General features: G+C 43.2%; 1 protein-coding gene across 4 annotated transcripts in view; it reads left to right on the top strand.

The window, feature by feature from the left end:
* The window catches only part of FCHSD2 (FCH and double SH3 domains 2), a 130,438-nt gene that overhangs the window by 10,664 nt on the left and 97,708 nt on the right, over nt 1-22,066 (top strand). For all 4 annotated transcript variants that reach the window (XM_053969148.1, XM_053931271.1, XM_053931285.1 and 1 more), the window contains exon 3: nt 15,751-15,796. In XM_053969148.1, coding sequence (XP_053825123.1) covers nt 15,751-15,796 — 46 coding nt within the window. The remainder of the gene's footprint in view (nt 1-15,750; nt 15,797-22,066) is intronic.

Genomic DNA, 22,066 nt, shown 5'->3' with positions numbered 1-22,066 from the left:
CACACACTCCTCTCTCCTCCTGCGCCGGCTCCACCAAACATCCTTTTAATGAGACAGACAAAACGCGCTGGTGTCCAATTTTATGAGCAGAGCTCAGCCATGCAGAAGATTCCGAAGATTTATGGTGGTAAAGCCACTCAGTGTAGTTATTTCTAGCCAGATGCAAGCCAACGTTAGCAGGGAAAATGTTGGCACTTACAGCCATGTTTAAATAAATACAATCCTGAGCGTAAATAAGATTTTTTGAGGGGGCTCTGCTGTGTTCTGTTTGCATTTTTGAAGGAGGGAAAAAAAAAAAAAAAGGGAGGCGGCAAAAAAACTGAGCGAGCCACAATTTTTCTTGAGGGTATGATACTCCAAGATGAGCTGAGATCAGAAGTGCCTTTAATGATCTTTGAATATAAGAATGAATCATAGATTTGTGGAATGCCTTTGGGTGGGAGGGGGATGTTAAAACTCATCCATTCCTACCCCCTGCCCTGGGCACCTCCCACTGTCCCAGCTTGCTCCAAGCTCCATCCAACCTGGCCTTGGACACTTCCAAGGATCCAGGGGCAGCCACAGCTGCTCTGGGCACCCTGTGCCAGGGCTGCCCACCCTCCCAGGGTGGAATTCCCCCCAATATCCCATTTAATCCTTCCCTCTGGATGGCCCCGTCCTTCCCCTGTGTCCACTGCGCTGCTCAGCTTGGCGTCGTCTGCAGACTGGAAATTTGAGAAATCACTTAACTGTGTAAAAGGTGGAATTACTTTGCTCTTATTTCAGGGTTTGAGAGCGACAGAGATGAGGGGCTGAAGTTCTTGAAAAATGAAGTAAAATTGACCCCTATTTTTCAGCCTTTCAGCAGGGAGTAAAATAGTTGTAATCTCTTGACATAATTGGGAGTTTCTGTCTTGAAACATTGCCATGTGTTGGCTGCTGAATTTCTGTTAATGTTTGACCTGAAAAGCATTGCCTTCCCATCCTAAGGCCAGGCAGAGGCAGAAAAGACAGGCTAGATTGCCTTGGGAATGAAAAAGAATATTCAGAATATTCAACTGTAATAGGCAGTGTTGTAGTCTCTGGATTTCTAGCAGCTGCTTTTCATAGTCCTGGTGTGTTCCCAGCCTGGTTTTAGCCTGTCTTATCTCTAAATGTACTTTGCCATTTTCAGCTGTGTTGCCACTGGTGAGAAAGGGAGTAGATGGCAGTGGCTTCTCATGTTGTTTTAATGTGCTTGTTGTTTATGAAGTTTTCTTTCCTGTTAATTTATGTAGTGTGATTGTTACTAATTATCTCTCCATGATCTGAGCTGGCTGAGTAAGAGGACAAGTACATATCACTGCCTAGTAACACTTAATTAAGAAAGAGGTCCTGCTTTTGAATTTCCTCTTTGTCTTCTCATTCCTCCTCTGTTCTTCTCAACTCTGTTGAGCCAGAGTTGTGTGAAGAGAGACAGGACAGGGATCCAAGAGAGGCTGCAGGGATGATGAGGGACAGGAGCACCTCACTTCTGGGGAAGGGCTGAGGGAACTGGGCTGCTCAGCCTCGAGAACAGACAGCTGAGAGAGGATCTGATCAATACATACCAGTATTTTCAGGCCAGGTGCCAAGGGGTTGGGGCCAGACTCTTTCCAGTGGCAGGACAAGGGGCAACGGGCACAAACTGGAATGCAGGAAGTTCCCCTTGAATATGAGGAAAAAAAACTTCTGTGAGGTGACAGAGCACGTGGAGGAGGCTGCTCAGAGAGGTTCTGCAGTCTCCTTCCCTGGGCCTATTCAAAACTGCCCTGGGTGAACCTGCTTTGGCATGGGGCTTGGACTGGGGGACTCCAGAGGTCACTTCCATTCCATGCTTGTGTGATTTGGTGAGATGAAGAGAGGACCATCACAAGGGTGGGGTTTTGTTTGACAAGAGTCACAGCAAAGCACAAATATTTGAATTTCAGTAATTTTATTGAACCAGCTCCTGTGGCATTGGTTTAAGGTGGTAAACTTAAGATACTTCACTGTACCAACAATACCAGGATGCTGTTTAAAAGTAGATTTGCCTCCGGGGCACACCATAAAAAGCTGTCTCATCCATCCCTCCAAGGCAAAGGGAGCCTGGATGAAGTTAACCTCACATCTGTATCTCGAAAACCTCCACAACGGGGACTCTATGCTTCTCTTGGGAGATTGTTCCAGAGGGTAATGCCCTCTTCCTAAAATGTGGGAATTCGGGAGCAAAAAATTCAAGGCTCATGATTTGATCTCTGAGCAATCTCATCTTTTCTTTGCCGTTAACGTCAGTTCTCTGTAGTATTAGCAAACATTAGTATTTTTGGAGTACTTGTACAACTAGTGTCTTTGGGATTGTTAGTGGGAGTTGCAGCTATTCCTTGTATCCCACATTTCCCACCCAGTAAGAGAAAAGAGATGAGAGAAGAGTAATTTCTGCAGTTGCAGTAAGACTGGTTTGTACCTCCTTCTTAGCTCTTCTCTGTGTGTTTCAAATCAAAGCAAAAGCTCAGAATTGTAACAGTGTGGGAGGTGTTGAGTCTCTCGAATCACTATAAATAGTGGCAGACTTGGGAAAGCTTGGGAAGCGCACTAGTTCTCTTTGGGAATCTCATTTTTTTTTCCCTGTGATGTACAGGCTACCAGGGGAGCATCTGCCTAAAACCTTCTGATTTGGTTGAATGTATGCAGAGCTTGAATGATGTGCGTTAATGTTCAAATAGGTTAAAAATGCAAACAAAATTTTCTAGACATTGTTCATCGATATTTGTATTAATTGATGTGAAAGCAGATTGTAGTTAATTGCTGTGAGCTAATCAGCTGCGTAGAAAACAAAGAAGGCCCTATATTCTAGCTTTTCTGAGCATTTGGAGCTTAGGCTTTTCTCCTGAGGAGGTGAAGGTAATCTTTGTGATTACAGGAGTTTTTAATTTGGAAATATACAGAATTTTGATTATAGTATCCAGAGAGTGGTTGAAGTTGGTGTTGCAGTCTGCCTGTTGTTGGCGAAAAGTGGCTGAACTTGATCCTTAATGCCTGAGGAGCTGAATCTTCTGTCTGTTGGGCATTTGGTCCTCAAGAAATAGTTCTAAAAACCTGTGTGAAGACTTCGATCATCCTCTAGAGTGTCACTGATAAAAATGTCCTTTAATTCTCTGTCTGCACGTGCTTTCCTGTGCGCTCCCTCTTCTTTTGGTAGGAGCCCGCTCTCTTTCTCTCCATCCCAACAAAGAGCAGCGCAAGGAGGAGCGAAGGCACATTTCTTTCCCCTGAAGCTGAGCGTGGCCGTGTTGTTGTTCCCGATTTCCTGGGGAGACTTGCACTTGTGACTCGGCGTGTCCCGCAGCCAAGGCTCGCGGTTCCTGCGGGGCTCTGCGGTGCCGCAGGAATGCGGCCGCACGGCGCTCTTTGTTCCCGGCTTTGGGCTGGTGTTTGGGCCCAGCTTATGAAGTGCCTCGAGCTTTGATCTGCCCTGAGAAGTTCCTTCGAGTTGGTGGGGGTGCTTTGATGTTCTCTGCTCGCTGGCTGCCACGTCCTTCTGGTGGAGGTGCAGTGCAGAGCTGTTGTCCAGTTAAGAGCCAAGACCTCATCTCTCCAAGCATCCAAACACTTCTTTACTCTCAGGGAGCAAATGGATCTCTCTGCTGGAGGAGTTTGCCCGTTGTACTTGTAATTTTTTTTTTTTTTTGTTCTAAATTTAGCAGGTTAGCTCGATACTGTGTTAGAGCGGGGCTGGGCTCTTTTGTTGACACAGCTCAGTGGATGTTTGAAATGCCTTTTGCCTTCTCTGCACCCAGCTGTGCTGCTGAACTGGCAGTATGGGAAAGGCTGGGAGAATGGGGATTGTTCAGCCTGGAAAAGAGAAGCTTCAGGGTGACCTAATTGCCACTTCCATGACTTGAAAGAAACCCATAAGGAAAATGGAGAGGGACTTGAGACAAGGGCATGGAATGCCAGGACAAGGGGCATGACTTCTGGCTGCTAAAGAGCAGGGGTAGTTGGGTTTTGGGAGACAAGTTCTTCCCTGGGAGGGTGGGGTGGACCTGGCACAGGTTCCCAGAGAAGCTGTGTCCGCCCCTGGAAGTGTCCAAGGCCAGGCTGGGTTGCACTTGGAGCAAGCTGGGACAGTGGGAGGTGTCCCTGCTCATGGCAGGGGGTGGCACTAATGATCTTTCAAGTCCCCTCCCTCCCAAACCTTGCTGGGAGTCTGTGATTCTGTGAGAAACCTTTATTAACAGCCCTGTTCTGGTTTTACTGGAGCTCAGGAAAGTGATTTTAACTGCATTATACTCCTGTATGTATTTGGAGCAGGCAGTGGTGCTGCAGCTAGTGAGCAAGATCAATATTCTTGTCAGTGGCAAGAAGACAGGATGACTTGACCCATTTCAGATACCTTTTCCATATCTTTTTTTGGTTGGCAATAGACTGAAATTTCTCCTTTTGGGAAAAAGCTTATAAGGAGTATTCATGTTCAAGGAATGACTGGACATGGCAAGGTAGTGATCAGTCAGAACTTGGACTCAATGATCTCAGAGGTCTTTTCCAACCTAAATGATTCTGACATACATCTGCAGATGGATTTTAGAAATTGTGCCACATGTTTTCAGTGAGCTGTTACATTTTACTGACTTAAAAAATAACAGTACATCTACTGTACTCTTCTAAAACAGGGTGATTGTGCTTTGAGGAAAAAAGCCATTATAATAATTATTATTACCTGTAGAATCCATTAAAATACAGAATTTGACTTACGTCAGTGTTAGTGACAATGAAACCTTGTGAAGGGCATCATTTAAAATTGAAATGCTCATATTAAGACTGTAGGAAAAGAAAGGAGAGAAGTCTTTGTAATAAACCTGGGTGGCACTGTCAAGATTCCTAAAATGTGACAGATGAGTAAAGTAAGAATTCCAAGGTGGTTGTTGCCTGCTACAAAACCTTTTGCAGATCCAGGATGAAATAAGAAGCATGAATGATGAAATGTGTCTCGGCTTCTTGCTGTTAAGCAAATGGGGATCAAAGAAACTCCTCATATTCCTGTTTTCTAAAAGCTCCTGGTAGACAGTCTGAATTATAACATCTTAGGTTGGTTTTTTTTGGTTTTTTTTGTTTTTTTTTTTCCCTGAAAGGGAAATGCCTTGGATATGATGAATCAGGTTTGGGGAAGCTATAGAAAACTACCCATGTATTTCTCTAAATTGTATCTCTCCCTGATATTTGCTTAGTTTCCCATTTTAAAACAAAAACTCATTAGTGATCATTTTAAATACACTAAACCTCTGAAACCAATCCTTGCATTTGTTGTGACTGTTAATGCTATAAAGAGGGCACGCTTTTATTCTGAAAAGGGTGAATGAAATGCTCACACCAGCAGTTTTCTGGCGGTTCTTTTTTGTTTTCCTTTTTTTTTTCTACTGAAGGAAAAACTATTGTTTTAGCATTGTTTTGTGTCTGGGTGTCATGTTCCTCTGGTCACATGCTGGTCTGCTAATACTTCTCTGAGACAAATTGCTGAAAACATTGGCTATGTTTGAGGTTGCAGGAATTCTCTATATATAGTGACAGAATTGATTTTTTTGGCTCTGTTGCTAGTGGCAACTCATCCTAATCCCAAACTGTACAGTAATGTGATTTATGGGGAGTACATTGCTTGCTAGTGAATGCTGTCTGGATTTTTTGTCTCTGTGCATTGCTACAGGGGCACTGTTCAGGCACAAGGTAAAGATATTTCATGGTTTATCATAGGTTGTGTGCGTTAGAACACTTAAAGTTATGAATAAATTCATAGCTCACAAATGCATTTGGGGAAAAACTGCTTTGTTGTTTTTGATAGCTTTATAGAGAAGAAATTTCTCATTGATTGGGAGCTTGTGCTGATAAAAATCACAACTATCTCGTGTTTAAGGCCCAATTTGTTTGTGGGTACTATCACACCAAGCATTTTGCATATGTGTTAATTTGTTTTGTTGAAATCAAATAAATTCTACTGAGCATTAAAAAGCTTCAGTTAGAAACGTTGCCAAGATGATATGTTCTAAGATGTTCTGTATGTTGTAAAGAGCACTTAAAATTGGCCTGTGCCTGTTGGGATTGACCTCTAAATGTCCTGCTAAAAATTGTGACTTTATAGCACATTGCGTGGGGAAGTTTCAGGTTGGAAGTGCATCTTTTAAAGTACTGTGAGTACTGTAAGCAATGCTCTCTTGAAAATCCAAACGGGCTTTTTAGGAAGGCACATTTTTGTAACAGCAGGAAATCATTCATGGCTGGCCGTGATGATCGTCAAGGTCTTTTCCCACCTGAACTATTCTGTGTGTGAGAACTTGTGAAGTCAAGATGTTCAAAGTTAGACTTTCTGGCTTTTGTTTTTCAAAGCAGGAGCTCATTTATCTGCTCTCTGTGGGCATGGAAGGCAGAGTTATTACTCCTTTGAGCTGAACAGTAGTGCCTGCAGGTGCTTGAGGGGATGGCAGGTACTGAAATTTGTGTGTGAAAACTGGAGTAAAAGGTGGATGCATGCTGGCAGGACAGGCAGGAGACTGCTTTTGTCTCAAAGATATTTTGCCCAATTTTGATTCCTTGATTATATAGCTGTCTATATCCTGATATGTGGAAATATTGATTGAAATATTTTCAGCTTTCATATCTCTCTTTACACTCGGGAGAATTTTCCTTCCGTGGACTTTTATCTTAGCTGAGGATAAGTGGAGATTTAAAGGGTAAGCATTCCAAAGGACAAATGGTAGCAAAGCTGTCACAGCTGATTAGTTTTAGGTGTGAGATGAGCAGGCTTCTAATTGCAGGGCAGAGACAGAGAATCCAGCACAGTTGTGAGTTATTGCAAATCCTCTGTGTAGCAGAAGGATGGAGCAGGGCTCCTCAGGGTGGTAAAATGTTCTGTGGTAGCTGAATCAACAAGAGATTACTGTGTGCTTGGCTATAAAAGGGATGGGGCGGATATTGTAGCTGCTGTTTGCTCGGGGAAGAACTGCTAGAAAATCATGAGCTGCTTTGTAGAAAGGAATTCGTAGAGGAGAGAAGAGCTCTGCTGTGGTACAGGATGTTTGGACTGCCAGTTTCTCCCTTTCTGCAGGAATTTATGAAGCAGAACTATTTTAAGACTAAAGAGGAGACAGTACAGAATATGTACATTAAAGTCAAGTTTAAAAAAAGGCCACTTCTTCATTTCTTTTGTGCTTGCCAGAGAACTGGAGCAGTGCACTGAGGTAAGCAGAAAGTGAGGGCTGCCAGCAAGCTGCAGGAAGGAGAGCTGAATTCCTTGACTCAGCAAGCAGAGAGTTTCCTGATGTTACAAATATTTGTGCTTCCCGAGTTGTAAAGATGCCCTTCACACGTCTGCTGAGATCAGGCAGGCCTCCAGTGGATCCACAAGCAGGAAATGTCACTGGCTTCTCGTGCTGGGTCACAGAACTTCTTTGTGGGCAAAAATTTAGGCTGTGGGTGACCTCGCCAGGGTGGTTTTGAGTTTGTTCTGCTGCCTCGTGTGCTTTCACAGCTGGTGGGACCTCGGCCTGCCCAGCAAGGTTCTTGTTAAAAATCTTGGCCTGGCGGCCACGTTCACACCGCGTTGGGATGTTTGTGGTGTGGGAACTCCGCGCCGGCCGTGCTTGCCGTGGGAGGAGAGGCTGGTGCTTGGAATCCCGTCCAGACTGGTGGTGGCTTGGGCTTCTGTGACCACAGATTGCCTTCAGGACCTGGAGAGGCACTGTGATGAGGGCAGAATTCAGCTCCTTCTCGTGGCTGGTGGGCAGAGTCTCCTGGGAAGCAGCCAGGAGTGATGGGTTCAGCTCAGTTTTCCACAGCAGGGCTTGCAGAGAGCTGAGGAGCAGCCCACCCCCGTTGTGGGGAAGGTCAGGAGTTCCAGCAGGAGCCCCTCATGGCTGAGCAGGGGAAGCATGCGAGGTCCTTGGGCAGGAAGGGAGGAGGATGAAAGCTTTGCTTGGCTGCTCGAGGACAGCATCAGGGACACTTCCAGCTGGTCAGGGAGGACTGGAAGGAGGGATGCTCTGGGAATGGGAGCAGCAAGACATTTTCTGATGTCTGTTTCTGAGCCTAGTGATGGGCTCTAGGGAAGGGTCTGCAGTTCTCAGCAGTTTTATTTTCCCCACTCAACCTTTCCCAGGAAAGTCTTTCCCTTTACTGATGTCTGGGAAAACCCTGACATGTAATTTGGAAAGAAGAGCCAAGGTAATGCTCTGATGTAGAAATATGTTCATGAACAAGAGCTGGGGGAAGAGTTCCACGTGTGTATCTCTGTGCTGAAGGGCATGGATGTGATGTAATGTGGGAGGTAGCAAGTTTAATTGGAGACCAGGCAAATAAAGCCAGCCCAAAATCCAGGCAGCAAAAGGGTGTTTGAACAGTGCTGTTAAATGCCCAGCGCAGTACAGTGACTTCTTGTGGAGTTTATTTAATAGGTGGTACAAAGTCTTCAGCAGGGAAGGCAATAGTGGCAGTGCTGATATTATTCAAACCTGACATGGAACTTTTGCTCCTTGATAAAAATGCAGCTGAACTGCCTATTTCTAGCAATAACATAAACCTGGCAGGTGACAGCATGCATATAAAAGGGTCATCTTTCTAGGAAGGGCTCTGTTTCATTCAGATGATATAAAACCATTGAACAAAAGAGAGTTTATTATTTTTAAAACCAAACATAAAGGCTGTGATTTGCTGTAATGTGACCTCTGGTGATTTTTTTTATTCCCTTGGAGTGGCTGAAAAGGAACCTGAAGTATTCTGTGCAAATGAAATGGAAGAGACTTTTTCCTTGCTTACAACTTCTTTGTTTCTTAGTTGGCTTTTTGCAAGAGCAAAGAAAGGCATGAGATCAAGAGTTAGAGTCAGCACTGGTTTTACTGAAATTTGGGGGTGTTTAAATTGAATACAGTTAGCCAGAAAGTGATTGGAGGCACCTGGATTCCCTGGTGAGGTGACTTTGCTGATGATTTTGTGGTGGTCTGACAGTACAGAGAGTTGTAATAAAGGAGTTAATTCTTTTACATGATGTAATTAAGGTGAAACTTCACTTGCCATGCTTTGTCTGAGGTGAAATTTTGATGTATAAATAAAAAATATAACTTGTGGTGTTCAGTGAAGGAGGAGTTTTGCTGGGAAAAGGGAAAGTCAGGCTACAAAAATCTCTGAATTTGGAGTCTTGAGTACTTTGTGACAAGGTGGACAAGGGGGGTGGATTTGGACTAAAAAGGGAGTAGGTTTAGATTAGATATTAAGAGGAAGTTTTTCCCTGTGAGGGTAGGCAGGCCCTGGCACAGGGTGCCCAGAGAAGCTGGGGCTGCCCTTGGTTCCCTGGCAGTGCCCAAGGCCAGGTTGGACAGAGCTTGGAGCAGCCTGGGATAGTGGAAGGTGTCCCTGCCATGGCAGGGTGGGGAATGGGATGTTCTGTAGGTCCCCTCTGACCATAACCATTCTGGGATTCTGTGAAGTACGTTCCAAATTTAAATAACCTGGCTGTTGCACTGATATGCTTTCTGCAGACTGTGTGCAGATAACTTCAGAAATTGTGGTGTTCTGAAAAATAATTTACCCTTCAGCCGCTCAGAATTTTATGCAAATCTTCTAAAACATTTCTGTAGTGGTAATTCTGTTTAGTAAAGGGAAAAACCACGAAGAGGAGCTTATTACATGCAGCATTTGAGAGTCTTGTCATGATGAATAATTTCTGTAGATTCATTATTGCTCCAGGTATGTTGTCTTTGTGTCTGCTGGACACGGGGAGGGAATATTAATGCAGTGTGTCCCTGCATGCATGGGTGTTCCTGGAGTCCCTCATTAGGCATGCAGCTGCTGCTGTGTTATCTCAACATTTATTGCCAACCCCTGCCCTGAATGGAGCCACGGGGATGGTTTATGTTGGCCGGAATATTTGGGATTCAGTTGTGCTTTTGTTAGTGACACACCTGTCCTTAAATTAAAAACCAGGTAACAGCAGTTATTTGGTTGTATGGTACTGATTCATTATGGTGCATTTTTCATGTTGCTGGGGAAAAGTGGGAGGAGGGATCCACATAAAAGTACTAAATTAAACCAAACAAGGATGTTGGCATTCCTTAAGAAAACCTGTTTTCCTTCAAGGGATGGCAAAACGTTTTGGCCCATTCCCCCCTCTCATGTATTTCAGGATTGCTCCCCTTTGGATTTTATAGTGGGAGCTGGCATTCCAAAGGGTATTTTAATTCAGTGTCATGGTCTGGGGAAGGGCCTGAAGCATCAGGAGGGGCTGAGGGAGCTGGGAAGGGGCTGAGCCTGGAGCAAAGGAGGCTCAGGGGGGACCTTGTGGCTCTGCACAGCTCCTGACAGGAGGGGACAGCTGGGGGGGAGCAGGGACAGGAGGAGAGGGAACGGCCTCAGGTTGGGCCAGGGCAGGCTCAGGGTGGACAGCAGCAGGAATTTCTCCATGGAGATGATTGTCAAGCATTGCAAGGTGCTGCCCAGGGAATTCTGGAATCCCCATCCCTGGAGGTGTCCAAGGAGTGGAGGTGGCACTCAGTGCTCTGGGCTGAGCACAGCTGGGACTCAGTGATCCCTTGAGGTTTTTTCCAACATTAATGATTCTATGACTTGGCAAGACAAATGCCATCATTTTGAACATCCCTTCTTCTTTTTATTGCTGTGTGGTCTGGGGTCACCTGGGGTCAGCTGTCCTGACTGGGTCCCCTCCCAATTTCTTACACACTCACAGCCTACTCACTAATGGGAGCAGGTTCCCAGAGAAGCTGTGCCTGCCCCTGGATCCCTGGAAGTCCCCAAGACCACAGATAGTGGAAGGTGTCCCTGCCCATGGCAGGGAGTGGAACAAGATTATTTTTAAGGTCCCTCCCAATGCAAACCTTTCTGTGGTGTGAGGAGCAGGAAAGGCTTTGAGCTGTGTAAGCACTGCTCAGCAATAACGGGAACATCCCTGAGTTGTCTGTGCCCGGAACTTTGTGTTCTCAGCACAAATGCCAGGCACAGCCCCATCCCAGCCACTGTGCAGAAAATTAACTCCATCCCAGCCAAGCACTGGGAGCTGGGAGCTGTCCAGTGGAACTGGACAGGGCAGGTACAGCTCCGGGACTTGGAGCTTACTGGGACTCCAGAGGTGCAGTGGGATAGTTCCCTGTCACCTTGGAAAGGTCATGGCAGTCAGGAGAGCTTCCTGATGGCTGCAGAAAGGCAAATACTGGGCACATTTTCAAAGACTGCTGGGAGGAGGATCTGGGGAACAGGAGCTTTACCTTAATTGTTGGGAAAATTACACAGCAAAACTTCCTGGAAACAATTTTCGAGGCTTCTTTTCCATTCCTTGAAGGGGCACAAAGGTGATTTGGAGCAGCCAGCATGGACTTCCAAAGGGCAAAAGGTGCTTGATTTCCTTTTGGGAGTGCTGGCAGTGCCTGTGTTGTACGTGGTGGCTTCGGGGAGGCCTTTGACACAGTCCTGTAGCACCTTTAGAGCCACGCTGGAGACACATGGACTGATAGCTGGCTGGAAAGTTGGCTGGGCTCCCCAAATCTGAGTGGTGGGGAGCAGGGCCAAGTGCAGCTGGCAGCTGGGACTCCCTCAGAGGTCAGTGGATCAGTGCTGGTCCATGACTCCAGTCACAGCCTGGATGGTGGCACGGGGATTTTGGCAAGTTGAAGGAGCCTGTTAAACTGGGGGAGAACACTGACAGGCTGGAGGCAGGGCTGTGTCCAGGGTGACAGGGGCTGTGGGTGACAGGAGCTGGCAGGAACCTCTGGAAGGTCAGCAAATGCCAAGTTCAGGGGCATTCCAGCCTTGAGCAGCAAGCCAGGCTGGGACTCCAGGCTGGAATTTCAATGCCATCCTGGGCAGAAACACTTCACTGCATGTCTTCACCATTAGAGAGATTGGTCAGGAGTGATTTGTGGACAGTAATTCCTAAATTTCATCTTTATCCTGCCAGCAGTAATGCAATATGTTTATTTATTCCCTGTGCCCCACTAAAAATCATTCAAAACTGTTACAAGACTGGGATGGTTTAAAGAGAGGACAAGAAAGAATAAATAGAAAGAAATCCAACAATATTTGGGGTTGATTCAAGCTGATGGAGTGGTTTTTGTCCCTGGGACAAAAACAGCTGCTCCCCTTTTTCTTCTCTTTTCTTTTTTTTATAATAAGAGCTGTCTGTTTTCATGTTTTTAATGGAAAATTTTGGAGTGAGTGTATACTAAAAAAAAACAGGATAGTATTACTTTGGACATGATTGCACACTGAGTGTGTGTGCTCCCAGTGTACATTATAAGCACAAGTTGTAAAGTCATATTTTTCCACTGCTGTGTGTTCTAGCTGTCAGGAATTATCCTTTATCTACTTTCTGGGAAGCTGGAAATTTTTTGCTATTTCAAAATTCACTGATTCATCTTCTCAAGTGGTGGTGGGTTGAGTCAGGTTTAACCCAGCTGCAATGTGCTCTACAATTCTTAGGGAGGTTTACTTCGGGAATTTTTGATGAGGTGAATTAATTTCAGGTCAAGGTCAGTCAAAAGGTGTGGTTTTGGGTGTGATACTAGTTTATCCATTTTCTGAGGCTTTGTGTTAATTATAAGGATTTTAAAATTATATTAAAATTTCCAAACAATTTGTCTGAATGTTCATAGCCAGAAAATCCACAAGCACAAGCTGCTGGTATCAGGTGAGCTGTGTGAATTGTCCAGTTAATACCTTGGGTTTTTGATCATTATCATCATCTTGCATGAGAAGTTGTTCCAAATGGGATTCAGGCCTTGCTTGGTTCATTGTTGGATTTCTCAGCCTTTGAATAGAAATACATTCACTGGTGCAAATTCAGCCTCTTCTTTTATTCAAGAGCTCTGAACATGAAGAGTGTGTTTACGTTTTTGCATAGCTCTGCATGGAATTAAATTTTTATACAGTGACTAATTCACTTTCTGGTTTTCAGGGTGTCACTGGGTTTAACTTTCTGCTGTGCAAGCTGTGACTTTGATCTTCAGATTTGTACAAGTGCACAATATTGGCAGATGGGACATTGTCTTAAAAAACTAATGTATATTTTAATGTTCTTCTATTGATTTTTCATGAAGGTGTGAGCTTTACACATTTCCAGCCTGAGTGGACATCCATGAAATAATTAAGCCCATCTGTTTCTCCTGTTTCCCTGTAGGAAAACTTAGTGAAATATGATTCTCCACTGACCTGACTCCTTAATTCACAATGTTATTCTCTTCTACAGTGGGAATATAAAAAGAGATCTCAGTATTTCATAGCATCTGTTACCTTTCATGGATATGAGTGATGGAAATACGTGCCGGTGGTTGAAATTTGGGGTTAGGAATTTGCAGTGAGGGCTCAACACTAGAAAAAGTGTCACTAGCAAAGTGGGGATAGCAGGAAGAGAAGTTTCCTTTCTCCTCCTCTCTTAGAATTCCATGGTCTCACAGAGCCTGAGTGAAAATGGGGAGAAGGGAATAAATGTATTGCATTAACGTTGACAGGATAAACAAGGTATTTAGGAATTACTGTCCTCAAACTAAAATGCCTTTTTGGGGAGTGCAATTCTGGTGTTTCCTGCACTTAGTTAACTTTGAGAAGGTGTAAAAGTAAGTATTAATGCTCCCTAGTTTAAAACACCACGAAATAATATTCCTGCTTTCTTGCAGACTCACTAACTCATGTTGTAAAAAGTTACCAGTAGTTAGAGAACATTTTATTGCTTCATGGGAACAAATGTTTCCTTATATGAATGTATTTGGAAGTCCATCCTGAAGGACAATAAGGTTAAGACTATCCCAGCTTTGCATATAAAATCTGGATACGCACGTCAAAGTTTTCACGCTGCCCAAGTTAAGAAACTATGATGCATTTATTAGTCAGACTTCTCTTTTCCCCTGCTCAAAATAAGTTTCTCCTGGGAAATGTGTTGACTTCAGTCTCCTCTTTCATCATGTTTTGTAATCCATTCATAGTTGTCATAGAAGGGTTGCTGTATGAGCTGTCCCAAGGTTAAAAGCAGCTTTGTGTTGGTCCAGGGGAGGGAAGCGCAGTCCCAAAGCCTCAGGGAGCACCGGCTCCAAGGAATGCAGACAGCTGATCCCGACAGCCTTTCCACACTTAACCATTTTCTTCATTCAGCAAAACAAATTTAAATATTGGATACAGCATCTTGCCAACTATTTCCCCATTTAAACCACAGAACAAAATCTAAAACTGAAATGTTTCTCATGAGGAGGTGCTGCTGTACAATCCATTCTCTTCCTGCTGAAGCTTGCGGTCGATCCAATTCCAAGATTTCAGTTGGTTTTGGGAGTCAGTTTGATTCCCATGTTATTTTGTAATCCTACACAAGGTCTGCTTGAATGTTTTTGTTTTTCCTCCCTGGTGCAAAACTTTTAATGTAGAAAGTTTCTGGGGATATCTCGGGCTTCCTGCTTGTCACAGTCATTGCTTTGCAATTAATTTAAGGGGAATTTGGTTTGAATGGGGTGGGGAAAAAGCTCAGGTGAAATACACAACTTCATATCCAGCTTTGGTGTAATTCAGCCCTGATTCTGTGCTTTGAAATGCACTTAGCTGAGAATTGGAAAATAACTTTGTTTGCCTAAAGTATTCCCAGATTTATGTTCCAAAGCCTGCTGCTGTTTTCTTCCACCTTTTCAATATTGATAACACATTTTGGTTATTCCTTGGAGTTATTAGTGCAGTTCTTTATACTTCAGATAGAAAAGTGAGTCTTTTCAGAGGAATGTTGTGGTTTCTAGGTGTTTGCTAGACTGACTGGGATACTGGATTTTGGAACAGGAGATCCTAAAAGAAATTGGGTTGTAATATTAGCTGGAATACTTGGAATGCTTTACAAAGGAAATTCGTTCACAGGCATCTCAGCCAACTTCACTTGTTCCTATCAAGGTGTTTCATATGGGAGTCACACAGCCCTTGGGACCCACCTGGGCTACACGAGGGGGATTTGGGAAGTTTAACTGTTGGAGCTGGAATATGGCCAGATCTTTTGGGCTGTCATTGGTCTGGGAAGAATTTTAAGCAGTCATGATGCATTTAAACTTTGGTTTTACATCCTGTTGGGGAAGCTAAGCCTGTAGCATGTGGATGGATGCTCTTCATGGATGAAATGGAGTAGGCAGGAATAAAAGGAGCCTGTCCAGAGCTCCTTTTTATTGAGTTAACTTCATTAGAGGATGTTCCTGAGGTGTGTTTTTTTTATTGGTGTGCCACCAGAGATATTGTGTAAGTAATTTAAATATAATTCGATTTTTTTTTGTGCCTATGGTGTGTAGCCTTAAGCTGAGCAGTTTGTGGTATAGCTTAAAGAAAATAACTCTCATCAAAACAAGTCTGAAGAAAATGAAGTAAGTTTGTCTAAATACAAAATGTCAAATCCTGTTCTGTGCTCCCAAGTTCCTCGCTCGGCTATACTGCTGGAAAGCTGACGAGCTTTTCATGAAGAAAATGCTGTTTATGCCTGGGAACTGAGTAGTCTTGGGAACTGAGTTTGCCCAATAAAACTTGGAAATTCAGCCATCACACATGTGAAGTCCACACACAGTCGTTGCTGGGCTACTGATGTGCACTTGTCAAACCATTTCCCTTTTTTGTTGCTCTTTCACTCTGCAGATTGTCCAGCAGAAGCTCCTTTTAAAGTAAATTATTGAATTTGTACAGTTTTGCTCTCTCTGTTAATGGATTTTGACTAAATTACTGAATTTGGAGTGTTTTGCTTCATGTTCTAATGAAATTTCTTTGCTCTTCTTTCAGAGCATTCAGTCAGAAAAGAGCTGCAATTGAGAAAGAATATGCACAGGTAGGTTCTGGAATAATTTTGATGGCTGTGGCATTGTTCTGTTGGGATAATTTGTTAATCAGCAAATTACCATGGTGAATGTTTTTATCAGTTATCTTTTCCATAAGTTACTTACCATGAAAATGTGTTGAAGTTCTGAATCAGTTTGATCTATACAGGACTTAGGCCCATTCTGTATTTTCATCTATTTTGACTTGGGGAAGTTCTCGAGTACAGAAAACATTTTTAACATTTTTTCCCCAATTGTTATAAAGTCAAACTCCGTGTGCTTTTCTCAGAAGTCAGTGTGAAATTTGAGTGAAAGGTAAAATGAGGTCAATTAGAGGCAGAGGAAATGTTCTGGCTTATTTGGTCCAAAATAAATTTAAATTCACATTCTTCAGTAAGAGCAGCTTCCCATTCATCTGAAATAAAAGCAGATTTGGCCTCATGCTTGTGATAGGGAGTGGAATGAATTTTGATTTGTTTGTGAGAAAAGAGGGAGGATTGCTTTTTCTCCCCCAGTCCAAAATTAGAAAGCATCTAATAAGGGGCAGCTGCCTGTTTAATTTACAGTAAAGGCTCTTGGAGCTTAAGTCCAAGTACAACAGATTAAGAATACATTAATTTATTTTAAAATAGATTAAAGGTAGAATAAAACCCAAGGGAGTGAGCTCGTGGAGCTGAGCATGCCATAAATCCAACTGGAGATGTGCCTGACGTGGAATGTGAGAACACAAGCTGTCACCAGGCTGCTTCCAAGTGCAGTTTGTAGGATGTCATGTGAAACATCCTTCTAGTCCTCAGTGCTGCATCACCCCCAAAATACACAGAGCAAACGTGTTCTGGGGCCAGGCTTCACTGGCAGTTGGGAAAAGATGGTTCCTGTGCCTGTGATGGATGGGTTTTTAGTGCTGGATTCTCTGCATGTCTTCTCAGCCTAAAACCCATCTGAAAACCCTTCCTACACCACGTGGAATTTGTGCTGAATTAAGAGCACTCGCTGACAGTAGTGCCATAAGTTATTGGTGCTCCCATTTCTCTCCACATATGAATTTACCTTGGCAAGTATCAATTCCATTGGCAGCTGAACTAAATTAGATTAAATAACTGAATTTTTCAATGATGGTGCCTCCTGAAACTGGTTAAAAATGTCTGTTCTTGAGTGATTTTTTTTTTTTAACTAATACACAAAATTTAACACTAGTTCTTAACACATTTGTCCAGTAGACACTGGGAATGTCTTTTATATGCAGAGACACAACAGTCACTGCATTTAGGGAATAGTCCTGATAAGCTGGAAAAATAATTACACTGCGCTTCGGAAAGCTCAGACCTAACAACTGAGGCTTTCAGCTCCTTGGATTTAAACCCCCCCCAGCTTTGCAGCAATGCAGCTGCAGCATTTGAGATTCACTGAATAGCTGTTTATATGAATGAAGTCTTGTGGGATCGCTTCCTTGGATTGCTGATAAGTGCACGGCTCCAAAACAAGGTTGGATGCTTCTTCGAGGGCCTCTAAAAGGATTTCTGTTTTGGAGGTGGTAATAAAATTCCACATAAAGCCTTTTGGGGAGAGAAGTTGTGCTCCAAATAAATGGGAAGTCACATTCTTCAGCAGTGGGATATTCCTTTTAAACCAGTTCTAAAGGGAGCTGGAAATGCTCAGTAGTTTATGAAGCCAGATTTCTAAACCTTTTCACAGATTGGCTCCAAATGCCTCTTGTCACCTTAGGGAATTTGGAATATTCTGACGTCTGACTTTTTTTTGGCAAGTTAGAAGCAGTGGAAGGGTGGCCAGTGAAAATCAGTTTCCCAGAACTGAACGCTTTGTTGGTTTAAAAAAAAAATGTAGGTTGGTGCCCTGCACTTGGGTGCCAAGTTTCTAAACACAGAGTGCTTTTGTTGGGAGCAGGAGAACCTGTCCAAAGGCAAGTGAAACACCCCAGCCCAGTGTTTATAACTTGCCCCTAATTACATGGTAAGTGGTGCAAATGTATGTGATGAATTACAGGGCCTGGATTTAAATTTCCCTGCTCTTATTTTTGTCCGCGTTGTTTTTTTTTTTTTTTTTTTTTTTTTTTTTTTTTTTTTTTACGTTGTGTTTTCACCTGTTGCCTTTGAAGGTTTCTGGAGCTATTTTTTGCCTGTTGCCCATCTCCAGTAGGTTCTTTCCTGGCTTTTCTAGGCTGTGCTGTGGTATAAATGGGAGGAGGATCCAGTGTGTCAGCAATTCTGCAGTTTTCCAGATCAGCTGGGATTCTGGACTCAGCTCTTCCACTTGTATTTTTGGTCCTGCATTATTTAATACATGCTTAGAGGCTTACCTTAATATTCAGAAATGAGAGCTCAGAAAGGTTCTCATTTCCCACTAACAGTATGCCTGCTAATAGCATTTAAATTGCAATTTTATATTGTTATTATTAGCTATTCTCCATGATTAATAAGCTACCTGAAATCAGTGCCTGAGAATACTCCTATGGTGAAAAAACAGTTCACTGAATGTGTGCTTTTGCTGCTACCTACAAAGAACTGTTTTACCCAGCACGTTAAATGCTGGTTTTTTGGTTTTTTTTTTTTTTTTTCTTGATATTATAAATACATCTCTGTTGCAGTTACTATTATTTCACACTTCTAACTCAAGAGACCAGTCTCTCTCAGTCTGGGAACACACAGATGACCTTCCTTGTCATGTTTTGGTTTTGCTTGATGTTTCATTATCATTGTTTCAGAGTAAAACGTGACTCCAGGCAATCAGCATGGCCTGGCCCCTTGGAATTTGCAAGTAACCTCAAGGAGGTTGAATTTCCCTGCATGCTAATGAGTTTCTAATTGTAGTACCTCAACTAAAGGCACTGATGTTCTACAAAAAAAGGTGGGAGAGCCCATTCCCTGAGCTACATTTCAAGTGAGGCACAAGTAGAAGTGTCTGTTCAGTTGTTTTTTTTTAAGAGGCAATAGTTGTTAGGATTTTTTTCCTCATCTCTGTGTTTTCTAGAGGTCAAATTAACACTGAGGAGCTGTGGGTGCTCAGTAAAACCGGCTTATCTGTCATCAGGAGGGGACAGGGCACTCGGTGTTGATTGCTGTGTCTGTGGCACTTCATGCATTTAAAACATTTTCAGATGTGGAGAAAAGAAAAGTTGACATCGTTTATAGCCACAGAGTCCCATTGGCAGCTCCTCATATCCATGGCAGTGGTCGGGAGAGGAGCCTTAAATAAGATGAAATGGATGTGAGAGGGAAAAGCAGCTGGAGGTGGAGTGAGAGGAGCAGGAAAGGTGGGGAGGTGGATGTAAGCAGACACCATGGTCACCCTTACCCACCTCCCTCACCCTGTGTCTCACCAGACCTAGAAAACGCACTCATTTCAAGACATCAGAATATATTCATTAATATTTCCTAAAAAATCACAATATTCCTATGGCAGTTTTTGTCAGTACAATGTCTGCACGTGTATACATAATATATAAAGCAGATACATAACATGATTTATTTTATATCTTTATATATATGTATTTTATATATAATTTATTTATATATTTGCCAGAATGTGCCATTTTTTCCATTGTTTAAAAGCAAAATAGAAGCTGGCCATTTCTTTTACCATGTTCTAACAAGGGTGCCAAGCTGCCCAGTGGCCTTTTGAACAATTTTTCAGAGGATTAAAATCATAAAGGGTTAAAATCAGACATTCCCACCATGTCTTAGTAACTTCTGCCATGGCTCATTTTTTTTCCTTTGCTGTTCTTTGTCATGTATTCCAACACTTTGTGAAAATTAACTGATTTATCTTTATCCTGTGAAGCCTGGAAAGGTGATGGTATTACCCTTGTAAGGGATGAGAGAAATCGAGTGAATTTTAGCCAAAATACCCCAAATCTCTGATAGAATGGATACTGCACTCTACTGAAAATACACTGGTTTATTGGAGTGTTTCAGTGGTGACTGTAGGAGCAGGAGGATGGCAGACACTGCACAGGAGCAGCTGGGAAATTTGGGAATGGTGCTGGGGAGCTCTGTAAATCGAGCCCTGTCAGCATGGAACCCCAGTCACCTGGGTTGATTCCTAAATCCCACCAGGCACAACAGCTGCAGCCTGGCAAACACAGCCTTACAAAGGCTTGGAATACAAAACAAAAATTCCCAGGGTGAAGCAAATTCTTTCCTCTGCCTCTGAGCTACGGAACCCCTGGAGTGGCAGGAAAAAAATAACTTGAGGTACCTGCCCTGCAAAGCCAGCAAGCAGCTTTCCATGAGATCACTGCCTGCAGTCTGGGCAGAATGGGTTGGATTTTTTAATCCCAAAGGATGCAGGAGGTTGCTGTGGGAGAGCAGGAAGAGATTGTGGATTTTAAGGGTGGGTCCCTGACTTGGGGACAAACAAGGAGCAGCCGTGGGTTGACTGCTCAGGAGCTGTTTTGTTAACAGATGAACTTAAGTTACTTGTTTCTTCCTGTGAGGATGATTTTAGAGTTGCTGCAGTGCTAAACCTCCCTCTAGAGTATTTCTGTATTACTTAAGACATTTGGGTTTTTTTAGGGTGAAATGGATGACTTTTGTAGTCAAGCAGTAATTTAAAAAAAACTGGGAAATCAGTTTGTGTGTGTGTATGGAAGATGTATTTTTAAGACTTAGGACACTTCATCTTTTAGGGAATTAGGATCTTCTGTATTCCAGATCCTGTGAGGAGAGTTTAGTTCATAATTAGCCCATATGCAGAAAGTAGGTTGGTTTTTCTTTTATCTCAGGCTTATCTTTGGAAGGAATTTAGCTGTCATTGCAGAGAAACTTTCACTTGTAGTACATGAGTGGATTATGTTGAAATTTCCATCCTGGCTATCCTGAACTGAATGGCTGCTGTATCTGGATATATTTGATAGCAATTAATTTGAAAGGTAACAAAGTGTTTTGAAACCGTATAAATACAATATTTATTGTATTTTCAAACTTTCTGTAGGAGACACTAGGAAAAACTCAGAGTGAAATCTTTTTCCAGGAATGGAGTCACCGAGTGTCTGCAGGTGTTGGTTTTATCATTGTGTCTGTTTTAAAAGACAGGCAAAATATTCCAAAAACAAACAAACCCAGCCTGGTAAAAATGACCCTGGAGACCTGAGGTGCTCCATGTGCACCACTCAAAAGTGTGGCAGAGCTTTGAGGTACCTTCTTCCTAATATATTGGTAGTGTTGCAAACCATTTTAGCAGGCATTCAGAGTGTTGGTTTAATTGCATATGAAAACTGTGGTTTTGTCCACTAGCACTGGGGAATGTTCTCCTCCCAGCCCAGAGCCTGGAGGAGACTTTGTGCTGGTCTTTATCCAAGTTCCATTTTTTCCCACTGGTGGCTGTGTGAATGTGGCACCTCTTTCTCTTAGCAGAGTTCATTTCTTACCTGTGCAGAGAGAACAGCTGCTGAAATCCTACAGTCCAAGGTCTGACTTGAATATTCCGCCTTTCCTGTTGTAGGAATTTCTATGGGAGAAGGCAGCAGACCCATGGAATCTTCATGTGTGACTTTATTTTGGATGTTGCTGCCTGAAGCTTGGTTGGCACATCTTCTTGGGGGAGGGGGAAAAGCTGTATCCAAGAAACCTCTGGATCCAGTAGCAAAAATGCCAGAGCCATTCAGGCCTTCTCCTGCACTGAGTGATGTTCCCCCATGGATCCTTAGGGCTGTGGCACTGGATGATCATCAAGGTCCCTTCCAACCCAAGCCATTGTGGGATTCTGTGACTTAATTTAGGATATTTCTTTTGGATAATCACTGGTGTTTTCTAAACAAAATTTGGCCTCATTAGAATCCAAACTCAGAGTAAGACCCGTGTTTCAGTCTGGGTTATAAGCGCTTTAAGTCTTTGTTCCTTGCCATATCCCTGAAAAATCTCATATTCAGTGTGGAATGCCTGTGATTTCAGATACACCTGGAGCCTGGACTGTTCTGTTAGTTTGTTTTAAATCTCACCACAACTAACTTTCCATTTTTTGGAAGAAGATCCCAAATGGTAGCACTTCCCAGTCACTGCCTGGCGTGGAGATCATGCATATTGATGGCCTGGTTTGGTCCTTTCAGCCATGGTGGTGCACAATACATCAGCAGAACTTGCTGCTTCCAGAAAGAAAACACCTGCCTGGTGCTACCTTTGGATTATGTTCTCCATTCAAAGCACTGGGATATCCATGAGCGGGGCAGGAAAATCAAGTGTAGGACTCCCTGGCTATTCAGGCCATTCTTCCCAAAAAAGCATGGAGAATCAGTGGCCGTGAAGGCCACAAAGACTGAGCTGCTC

Source organism: Vidua chalybeata, chromosome 2 (assembly GCF_026979565.1).
Source record: "Vidua chalybeata isolate OUT-0048 chromosome 2, bVidCha1 merged haplotype, whole genome shotgun sequence".
In the NCBI taxonomy this organism is placed as follows: Eukaryota; Metazoa; Chordata; class Aves; order Passeriformes; family Viduidae; genus Vidua; species Vidua chalybeata.
The sequence above is the reverse complement of the archived record's forward strand: the minus strand, read 5'-3'. Positions and strand labels throughout refer to the sequence as shown.